Consider the following 11,244-nt stretch of genomic DNA (forward strand, 5'->3'; position numbering starts at 1 on the left):
CCAGACAGCGGTGGTCAGTGCCCAGCCTGAGGGGATGGCTTCAAATGGAGGTGAGCCTGTAGGGATGGGGGCATTATCCGAGTCTGCCATGCCTCACTTCTTTGGGAATTCAAATTTGAACTGCCCCTGGGGACAGCTTATAGGGCTGATGTTGAGGGAGGGAGCACTGGATGCCCCCAAGGACATCACACCTGGGGATGGCCATGGCACCCTGAGTCTGTGGTTAGGGAGGACGGCTCCTTAGAGGCGAACCAAGATGCCTGGGGGAATACACCGTGTAGTGGAAAGGATGGAGAGGATGGATTGATCCTTTCTAGAGGGGGACAGGTCACATAGCTGTGTTTGTAGGGAGTGGTGGGATCGTGTTGTGCTGGTGGCCCAGGGAGAATGACGGGCAAGCCTGAGCCCTGTGCTGTGCCTTCAGGCACCTGGAAGGTGCCCTTCCATAGTGTTTAGAGGGATTTGGACTGGAGTTTTCTAGTTCTTAGGGAGGAGTGGGGAGAAGTGGTCTCAGCCAGAAAACTGTTGGGTGGGTTGGCTGTGACAGAGCATGTAGTGACAGCCTCTGGGTGGGCGAGGCTGGGGGCCACTGTAACTGCCACAGCCCAGAGCCTCTCAGCTCCCTCCCCAGAGATGGCTTCTCCATCAGTTCAGGTAGCTGTTGGCTTTGATTTAACAGGGGTGGGGGCAGATGGGGAAGTTCAGGCAACACAGGGCCTAGGGTTCCTGAGTTGCTCTGAATTGTTTGCCCTTTGGTGGAAGCTCAGGTCTTCAGACCCACTTCCTCTTGTCAGCTAGCTCATGGCCCGTCCTCTGCACTTTGTGTTACTGTGGAGGTGAAGAATTTGCTCCTGTTCCATTTATACTACCTCATGAACGGGGGACAGGTGTGGATTCTTGCTGGTTCTCAGTGGAAGGGTCTGAAAAGGCTGGTTTCCTTTTCAGTAGAGGAAAGCGAGTAGTGCACAAATAGGAAGACAGTCCTATTATTATTATTATTCAAATTAGGATGTGTGTCCTGACTGATGAGGTGCATCTGCTGTATCCCTTATTCCCCTTGACTAGAGACTGCATGAGGTCCTAGTGAACAGGGATGAGTTCCAGACAACTTTGTCTCACCTGGCCTGTGGCCCAAGAACCCCTGGTTCTTGGTTGGTCACTATGTTCAGTTATCAGGAGCTCAAAGGAGAAGGACCAGAGATGGGCTTCTTGTCCCACTATCTAGTGTAACATGACCAATAGCTGTGAAAATCCCTGGCTGGGCGTGGTGGCTCACGCCTGTAATCCCAGCACTTTGGGAGGCCAAGGTGGGTGGATCACAAGGTCAGGAGTTCAAGACCAGCCTGACCAATATGGTGAAACCCCGTCTCTACTAAAAATACAAAAATTAGCTGGGCGTGGTGGCAGGCACCTGTAATCCCAGCTACTCAGGAGGCTGAGGCAGGAGAATTGCTTGAACCTGGGAGGCAGAGGTTGCAGTGAGCCGAGATCACACCACTGCACTCCAGCCTGGGCGACAGAGCGAGACTCCATCTCAAAAAAAAGAAAATCCCTGGACACCTCCCCTGATAGCCCTGCTGCTCACCATTTGCTGTCTGTGTTCTAATCATGTGCAGCTGTTGCTGGCTACACAATGACAATATCTCAGGGGACTCCACCACTGCTTCTCAGATCTGCTCCCTGGGAACTGAGCTTCCTGAGTGGCAGCTGGGACCACTGAGCACTGAGGAATGGGTGGCCTGAATCTGACCCCTATTTAACACTTGTGTGGGTGGTGCCAGGACAATCGCTTGCATGCTGGGCGTGATGTGTTATGGGTTATCTTCAGGGTTCCTAGGGCGCTGGCTTGGGTGAGTTTCCATCCAGTGGTTTTCTTTTTTTTTTTTTTTTTTGAGACGGAGTCTCGCTCTGTCACCCAGGCTGGAATGAAGTGGCATGATCTCGGCTCACTGCAGCCTCTGCCTCCTGGGTTCAAGCAATTCTCCTGTCTAAGCCTCCTGAGTAGCCGAGATTACAGGCATGCACCATCAGCTAATTTTTGTATTTTAGTAGAGACGGGGTTTCACCGCATTGGCCAGACTGGTCTTCAACTCCTGACCTCAGGTGATCCACCTGCCTCGGCCTCCCAAAGTGCTGGGATTACAGGCATGAACCAGCACACCCGGCCTATCCAGTGGTTTTCTTTTGTTGTGTTGAGCTAGGAAAGAAAGGGGTTTACAAGAGCTTCAGGGAAAGGAAGACTGAAGAGGAGATGGGGCCATAATATTTGGAAATTTCTGGCTTCCTGTCAGCCTTCTGAGTGCCGAGCACTGCCCTGGGGTAGGCCCCTCACCTGCTGCTGAGCACGCTGAGAGCCACCAAGCCGCCAAGAGCCTCATCCCTGACCCATGGCTTGGGAGATGCCTGTGAGGCTGGTGCAGTCTGCCAGGGACACCCGAGGGAGACCCTCAGAGACAGCAGAGGCTTGGCTGTAGCTTCTTGGGAGACAAGGGTCAGGGAGTCTTGGTGACTGGGGCCAGGCTCTCTAGTGGAGCGACTCTCCCGTGGAGGAACAGAGCATCTGATGCACACTCAGGGACACTTGCAAGCTGCAGAGTTTCCCTGTCACACACCCTCACTTGTTGGGACTCCACTCTGATTCCCCAGTGACTAGTGCGGAGCTGGAGACCCCAGCTCATTCACCTCTTTCCTTTGTCTCCACAGCATACCCAGTGCTGGGACCAGGCGTGACCGTGAACCCTGGCGCCTCCCTGTCTGTGTTCACTGCTCTGCCCTTCGCCACACCCGCTCCCGGCCCAGCACACGGGCCGCCCCTCGTGACTGCAGCGGTTCCTCCAGGCGGCCCTCTGGTGCTGTCTGCCTTCCCCAGGACACCTCTGGTGACAGGACAGGATGGCCGAGGCCTGAGTGGGGCCGGGGCTTCCAACGTCTTTGTCCAGTTGAGGACAGAAGTGGGGCCTGTGACGGCCCCTCAGGCACAGACCTTGATCCTAACTCAGGCCCCCCTCATCTGGCAGGCTCCAGGTGCCGTCTGTGGAGGTGTCGTGTGTCCACCTCCCCTACTCCTGGCAGCTGCTCCCGGGGTGCCCGTTACATCTGCCCAGGTGGTTGGGGGCACCCAGGCCTATGAGGGAGGCTCGTCCCACGGCCTTCCTCTTCCACCACCACCACCGGCTGCCCAGGTGGCCCCCATTGTGTCCCCAGGGAATGCTGGGCCATGGCCACAAGGGGCTCATGGAGAGGGCAGCCTGGCTCCCTCCCAGGCCAAGGCCCCACCGGACGACTCCTGTAAACCCAAGAGTGTCCATGAGAACTTCCGACTCTGGCAGCACTACAAGCCCCTGGCCCGGAGGCACCTTCCCCAGAGTCCTGACACCGAAGCGCTTTCCTGCTTCCTCATGTGAGTGTCCTCGGGGCACTGGAGCTTGTCCTGCAGCTCACTCATAAAGAGGCTGCTGGATGGACAGGAGGTCACGCTGTTTAGGGGAGCTTGCAGGGCGGTTGTGAGGGCGATGGGTTGTGCTATGGGAAGGTACATTTTCAGCAACATTAATCTGGCTGCGGCTCAGGAGAGACTGTCAGGGGCCTCATGTCAACTGCCTGTCACTGTCCCGTGAGTCCAGCCAATCCTCACTTTTTTTTTTTTTTTTTGAGATGGACTTTCACTCTTGTTGCCCATGCTGGAGTGCAATGGCGTGATCTCAGCTCATCACAACCTCCGCCTCCCAGGTTCAAGTGATTCTGCTGCCTCAGCTTCCTGAGTAGTTGGGATTACAGGCATGCGCCACCATGCCTGGCTAATTTTGTATTAGTAGAGATGGGGTTTCTCCATGTTGGTCAGGCTGGTCTCGAACTCCCGACCTCAGGTGATCTGCCCGCCTCAGCCTCTCAAAGTGCTGAGATTACAGGCATGAGCCATCATGCCTGGCCCCAATACTTACTTTCTTTTCTTTCTTTCTTTTTTTTTTTTTTTTTGAGATGGAGTCTCACTGTCGCCCAGGCTGGAGTGCAGTGGCGCGATCTCGGCTCACTGCAAGCTCTACCTCCCAGGTTCACGTCATTCTCCTGCCTCAGCCTCCTAGTAGCTGGGACTACAGGTGCCCACCACCACGCCCGGCTAATTTTTTTGTATTTTTAGTAGAGACGGGGTTTCACCGTGTTAGCCAGGATGGTCTCAATCTCCTACCCTGGTGATCCACCCTCCTCGGCCTCCCAAAGTGCTGGGATTACAGGCATGAGCCACCGTGCCCGGCTTTTACTTTCAATAATTTTCACAACAATGTTTACAGAAGACCCAGGTCAGAGAGGGTTCTTGGTGTGACGTGAGCCACGGTTTGGGTTTAGGTCTTTTTTGTTTGTTTGTTTGAGATGGAGTCTCGCACTGTCACCCAGGCTGGAGTGCAATGGTGCGATCTTGGCTCACCGCAACCTCTGCCTCCTGGGTTCAAGCGATTCTCCTGCCTCAGCCTCCCGAGTACCTGGGATTACAGGTGCCCGCCACCATGCCCGGCTATTTTTTGTATTTTTTAGTAGAGACGGGGTTTCACTATGTTGAGCAGGCTGGTCTTGAACTCCTGACCTTGTGATCCACCCGCCTCAGCCTCCCAAAGTGCTGGGATTGCAGGCGTGAGCCACCGCACCCGCCCTGGGTTTAGGTCTTTGAGTGTACACCCTAGTGCCTTCCCTCGAACTGAGTGTCAATGGCCAGGGGCACATCACATAGGGCTGGGGGGAGGAGCTGCAGGGCCCAGCAGGAACCTGGCACACACCCACACTGTTCTGCCGCGGTCCAGTTAGCTCCAGTGATGGTGGAGCCTGCACAGGGGGATGGTCTTGGGACCCGCACTAGTGTCGATGCTGGGCAGGTATTTGCATCCTCACCCTCAATCCCCCCTAGAAAAAAAGGACAATGGTGCTTCATTCAGAGGATGGCAAAGAGATGACTTGAGCTCACATATGACATGCGTAGCACAGTGCCTGGCACATACTATGACACATTACATGACAGCAATTATGATTACTGTCCCCATTACTATCATTATCAGGACTAGGCCATCTAGGAGAGTGCTCCCCAAAGCCACAGGCCCCAGTGATAGCTCTGAGTGCACCACGAGCCCAGCAGCCCAGGGCCGTGCACTGTGGTGACTGTGAGGCAGCAACGTCAGCATCTGGGAGAGTTTGTGGCTTCATTCCCAGTCCCTGCCTCTCTCCACCCTGTGGCGCCTCTGTGACCCTGTGTTTCCCACTGATGAGCAAACAGGAACTTGAGCACATCCACCGTGCAACACACTGGCCGTTCCCCTAGGGGAGTCCCCTGCTTGGGGTGTAGGTGAAGGTGGCCCCATCTTCCTCCCCAACAATCTCGCTGCCCCCGCACCCTGGAACTGGTTGCATCCCCCCTTGGAGCGGAGTCGTGGTGCACTGGGGACCCTGATTCTTGGAGTGGAGCTGCCTGGGGCTCACAGGCCTTTGCCTTGGCTCCTGTGGGAATGTGGGAAGCTGTACCTGCTGCTTGCAGTGGCTTGGACACTGCTCTGCTTTGGTTCTGGACGTGTGCTCCTGCTCCTCAAGCTCCAGGACCCTGAAGCTGTGTCCCCAGGGGCTGCCTTGCTCCAGAGTCCCCAGGAAGCTGGTTAAATGCTCAGTCCTGGGGCCCTGGAACCTGCACTTTAACCCTTGCTCCCAGGTCATTCTGTGTGCGTGGTGTCTCAGTCAGCTCAGGCTCTGCCGTAACAAATCCCATAGACTGGGTGCTTTATCAAGACACGTTCATGTCTCTCAGTTCCAGAGGCCAGAAGTCCCAGATCAAGGTGACAGCAGATTTGGTGTCTGGTCAGGGCCCTCTTCCTGGCTGGAGAGAGCTGCCTCTGGCTGTGTCCTCTTATGGCTGAGAGGAAGAGCCTGGTGCCTCCTCCTGTCCTTATCAGGGCTCGGATTCCATGACTGGGACCCACGCTCATGACCTGCTCTAACCCTGATTGCCTCCAAATACCGAAACACTGGCGCTGAGGGCTTCAGCACAGGAATGTTGGGGACACACATGTTCCACCCATAGTACTAAGGTCACTTCTCAACATCATAACACCGAGGACTCGAGGGGCAGTCGGAGAGGCCACTCAGTAGCTTGTGTTGATGTTTGATCTTGGGGGCATGTCCTGGGGCCTGAGGAGCCCACATGGAGGAGAACAGGACAAGGACAGATGGCAGGACAGGTGTGGGGAGGACAGGGGCCAGGTGTTGGGACCAGGTGGGCTCGGGATGGAGGGTGGGCTTACAGACTGGGACTGACTGCACTGGTTTACAGCCCAGTTCTCCGATCCCTGGCCCGGCGGAAGCCCACCATGACCCTGGAGGAGGGACTGTGGCGGGCCATGCGGGAATGGCAGCACACGAGCAACTTTGACCGGATGAAATTCTACGAGATGGCCGAAAAGTGAGTCTGGGGTCCTGGGGGCAGGGCCCGTGTGGCAGGGTCAGAGTGAATGACAGAGGCCCAGTGGCTGTGGTGGCTTCTCAGCATGGAGCATGAGGGTATGGACAAACACAGGACACCCTGGGCCCCTGGCTCCCTCATGAAGCTGCTCCTGCCACCTGGAGTGCTCTGGGGTCTCTGTCCTGGCCTCTTGGGAAGCACCCCTTGCCTGGCCTGGGGCCAACCCCTGCCTTGACACGGGAGGTCATGGCAGGGGCAGCCAGCATCGCAGCCCAAAGGGGGTCACCTCCAGCTGTGGGGATGGGGAGAAGGGGCACTAGTGGCTGTAGACAGAGTGGGGGGTAGGCCCCTTACAGCAGTGGCCAGAAGTCGGTTTTTTCCCATCCCAGCCTGGCCAGGGAGTTGGGTCGGGGAGACCTGTACCCGGGACACCATGAGACCCCTCTCTGGCCTCACTGCCTTTGCTCCTGGGCAGTCCCCTCCATGAAGACAGACAGACAGCAGCCTCAGGGGAAAGGGGCCCTGCCCTCTGGGCTCAGCTTTTGCTTCCTCCTGACCAGGGGTCTCCCAGGCCTCGTGCTCCTGAATTATCCTTCAGGGGCCCACAGTCCCAGCCTCAGGACTCCTGCATCTGGGCATCATCCCTGATGCTTTCTGCCATCAACCCCACCCCTGGCCAGCTGAAACCTGGAGGAGGGGTCCCCGGGACCCTCCTGGGCCTTGTGGCCCTGACTTGAGTCAGGAAGCCCCGTTGACGCCATGGGCTCTGCAGGGGCCAGGTGAGGGAGGGTGAGCCCAGAACTCTGGGAGCAGCTCCCTCCTGGGCCTGGGGGATGGGACCCAGTGAGGGTCTGGACAGCCCGCCCGAGGCACTCCTTCCCATCCCTACCATCGGCCACTGCCTGGTCCTGGGGGAAGGGGGCCTGGATCTTCTCAGCATGGCCTGTGCCTCCTTCACCCCCAGGTTCCTGGAGTTTGAGGCTGAGGAGGAGATGCAGATCTGGAAGTCGCAGTGGATGAAGGGGCCCCAGTGCCCGCCTCCTCTAGCCCTGCTGAGGCTTGAACCTCAAGGACCCCCGGCCTCTAAGGTGGTCAAGCAGCCAGGTACAGCTTCTCACCTTCCCATAAGAGCCGTGGCAAAGGCCAAAGGGGCCAAGGGAGGCCACTGTCCCCACATCCCATGCTTCCCTTCAAGAGGGGGATTTGCTCCCTCCAACAGGACAGCTTCTGGGAGTGTATGTTGGGTATTGACCAGGTCAATACCTACTTCATGGGTGGCCTGTGATCACGAAGTGGGGTATTGACCGGGTCACGTTTCCTACTTACTCTCTCCCCTTGCCTGTCCAAAACTCCACGTATGCTCTGCCCAGGAAGCAGGGATGAGAGGGAGAGTACACGGCATATCGGTGGCTCCAAACTTCCTCCCAAGCGATGCTGTCTCAGATGTGCCCCTCCTGCGGCGTCTCCTCCGGGGCGCTGTGGTTCAGGTGGTCCTGACCCAGCTGGAACCCACTTCACATCCCCAAGCCCTGCCCTCCCCTGTGTGGTGCAGGCAGGAGGAGCGGCCCTCATCACACCCGGCCTCCTCCCTCTCTGCCTCAGAGTATCTTCCCAGCAAGGCTGGCCCCAAGGCCCCGACTGCCTGCCTGCCACCACCCAGGCCCCAGAGGCCAGCGGAGACCAAGGCCCACCTGCCACCACCCAGGCTCCAGAGGCCAGCGGAGACCAAGGTCCCTGAGGAGATCCCCCCTGAAGTGGTGCAGGAGTATGTGGACATCATGGAGGAGCTGCTGGGGTCTCACCTTGGGGCCACAGGGGAGCCCGAGGGACAATGGGAAAAGGGCAAAGTCGAGCAGCCGCAGGAAGAGGACGGGATGACCTCAGACCCCGGCCTCCTGAGCTACATTGACAAGCTGTGTTCCCAGGAAGACTTTGTCACTAAGGTGGGCTTGCCTGGAGTCCTGGGGTCTGTAGGATTCCAGGGGGTGGCACTCCCAGGCCCTTGGAATTAAGCTCTGTTCCTTAGCTACTCAGCAGGGGGGTGGGTGGGTGTGTTTCTGTAGATTTGAGTGTCTGTGTATGTGATTGTGTGTGTCTATGTGTTGCTGAGTGTTTGTGTCTCTGATTTGTTACTGTGTGTCTGTGTGGGTGTGAATGTGTATGTTACTTGTGTGTCTTTTCCTGTGTCATACGTGGGTCTGTGTGTTTGTGTGTGGTTTGTGTGTCTGTCTGTATGTGTGTATGCTACCAGGTCTGTGTTCTGTGTGTGTAGCTAGTGGTCGCCGTGATATGAGACAGCCCCAGGAGGGGGGGACGGGGCCCTCCCCGCTTTCTGCATCTCCAAGGGTGTCCTTGGCTCCAGGTTACTCCCTGCCCAGGAAGTTCACACCTTCTTCCTTCTGTTTCCAGGTAGAGGCCGTCATTCACTGCCGATTCCTGGAAGAATTACTTTCCCCAGACCCAGAGATGGATTTATTGGCCCTAAGCCAGGAGCTGGAGCAGGAGGAAGAACTCACCGTTGCCCAGGTAGAGCAGGGGAGGGAGGGGAACCCAGGTACCCCGGGGCAGGACGGACCCGGCACACAAGGCCCACCCGATTGTCTAACCCCACCCTGCTGGGATGCTCAGCTTCTTGGGGAGCCACTCCGGGGTGGGAAGATGCAGGTTCAGAGGGAGTAGGATGGAGAGGAGCCAGGGAAGGGAGTCAGGATGCAAGCTGCAGTGAGGCCCAACGGGATGCCCAGCAGAGCCACACCCTCTCCCTTTGACACGAAGCCCAGGTGCCTCAGGCTTCCCTGCCTCCAGCCCAAGTGCCCTGGTCTCCACCATCCTAGGCCCTGCTCACACCTGGGGCAGCACCAGTAAGTGCCCCCTTTCCTCCTGCAGCTAGTGGAGAAGCGCCTCCTCTCCTTGAATGAGAAATGGCATGTGAGGGCAGCCCCTAGACATGGCACGGCCCGGATGGACTCAAGTCCTAAGTTTGCAGCTGGCCAAGGAGCAGCGAGAGACTTCCCTGACGCCCAAAAAAGGGTCAGTGTGGAAACCTCCTCACCACAGACGGCTGCCCGGGACCCTCAGGGACAGGGCAGAGTGAACACTGGCATGGCCCGGTCCGAAGACCCTGCTGTGCTTTTGGGTTGTCAGGATTCCCCTGGGCTGAGGGCTGCCCGGACAACCTCTCCTCCCCAGGACCACAGACCCACCTGCCCTGGCCTGGAGACCAAGGACGCCTTGGATCTCCCTGGAGGATCTCCTGTCAGGGAGTCACACGGGCTGGCTAAGGGGTCAAGTGAGGAGAGGGAAATCCCTGGCATGGTCTATGTCGTGGGTTCCCACCATAGGCTGCGGCCCTGGAGGCTGTCCCAGAGCCCTGTCCCTTCCTCGGGCCCTCTCAGCCCAGGAGGGCGAGGACCCCGGGGAGCTCTTCAGTCACCATCTTCCCAAAGAAGAGATCTCAGCCCAGCACCCTGGGCTGCCACCAAATCCAAGAAGCAACCTCTCTTTGGAAGCCCATCTCCTCCTGAAAAGACGCCCCACCCAGGGCCTGGGCTCAGGGTCTCTGGGGAGCAATCCCTGGCTTGGGGGCTGGGTGGCCCCTCACAGTCTCAAAAGAGAAAGGGTGACCCCTTGGTCTCCAGGAGGAAGAAGCAGTGGCATTGTAGCCAGTAGGGGCCGCCACGGGGCAGGCTCTCTGGTGCCAATCCCCAAGGGTGGGGCTCTGAACTCTCGGACCCTCATGGCACCCAGTGCCCCAAAGCAAAGGCTGCTTCTCCTCCAGTGCTGATCTTGCTGGGCCTTAGCTTTGGAGGGTAGGGGAGGGAGGGGAGGGAGAGGGTGGCAGAATGGGGAGGGCAGGAAGGGAGGAGGGTAGGGGAGGGCAGGAAGGGAGGAGGGTAGGGGAGGGAGGGGAGGGAGAGGGTGGCTGAATGGGGAGGGCAGGAAGGGAGGAGGGTAGGGGAGGGAGGGGAGGAAGAGGGTGGCTGAACAGGGAGGGCAGGAAGGGAGGGCCTGGGGAGAAGGGGCTGGGGGTGGGAAGCAGTGCCTTGGGGGCCTTGTGTGTAAATGTGAATAAATGTAGTTGTGTTGGAAAATGCTCTCGGGGCTGCTGCCTCTGCCCTCCGCGCTGTGCTGCTCCGTGGAGGGTGTCTGTGAGGGAGGGCTGAGGATCTGGGAGACGCCAGGCACTGGGAACCCACAGGGGCCAGCTCTACTCTTTCCTCCTAGTATAGGGGGCCCCTTCAGATGCTCCAGGGACTGACAGATGCTGAGGAAGCCCTGATCCCTCCCACCACCCACTCACAAGGCCCCGCCTGCTTTAGGGAGGCTTCTCGGTGCCTCCCATTGTTATCAGTATCCCTGGAAAATCCTGGGCTGGAGAGAGCTGGCTGGCTTTTGTTCTGCTCGGTCTATTGACATGGCCCTGGGTCAGTCTAAGTTAGTAGTAGAAATCATACTGCCTACATAAAGTTCCTTTGTTGGGAAATAAAACATAAACCTTTCTTTTTGATTTTCACACACTTCCTGTCCTCATGCACATTACTTCTGTGAATCTTCATTACAGTCAAATTGGTATAGATTTAAATAAGATCTAATTTTATGTAACACCACTCCTCAGCAAGATTAGCCAACCTACAGCCTATGTAGAAATGCAATGAGATGACGTCTCCATTAAGTTGAAATCCTCTAGAGTAAAACAAAACATACAACTCAGAGACATATGAAGAAACTGGAATATTTTCTTGTGCCCAAAGCCAAGACAGAATTTCAGTATGTAAGTGGTCACTTCTATGAAATGTTACTGAGAACTGGAG

The 11,244-nt window shown here is 57.2% G+C and overlaps 1 protein-coding gene across 2 annotated transcripts; it reads left to right on the forward strand.

The window, feature by feature from the left end:
• On the forward strand, positions 1–10,701 carry LOC100585893 (NUT family member 2G). 2 transcript variants are annotated; one of them, XM_030812516.1, is made up of 7 exons: positions 1–50; positions 2,704–3,400; positions 6,305–6,433; positions 7,398–7,537; positions 8,036–8,376; positions 8,843–8,959; positions 10,663–10,701. In XM_030812516.1, the coding sequence occupies exons 1-7, from the start codon at positions 35–37 to the stop codon at positions 10,699–10,701; spliced, it is 1,479 nt and encodes a 492-aa protein (XP_030668376.1). In that variant the 5' UTR covers positions 1–34. The 2 variants fall into 2 exon arrangements, with proteins under 2 accessions (XP_030668376.1, XP_012362187.2); XM_012506733.2 differs by lacking the exon at positions 10,663–10,701 and adding an exon at positions 9,320–10,102 and having other exon boundaries at positions 2–50.
• The last annotated feature ends 543 nt before the right edge of the window (positions 10,702–11,244 follow it).

The sequence above is a fragment of the Nomascus leucogenys genome, chromosome 5, assembly GCF_006542625.1.
Source record: "Nomascus leucogenys isolate Asia chromosome 5, Asia_NLE_v1, whole genome shotgun sequence".
Taxonomy (NCBI): Eukaryota; Metazoa; Chordata; class Mammalia; order Primates; family Hylobatidae; genus Nomascus; species Nomascus leucogenys.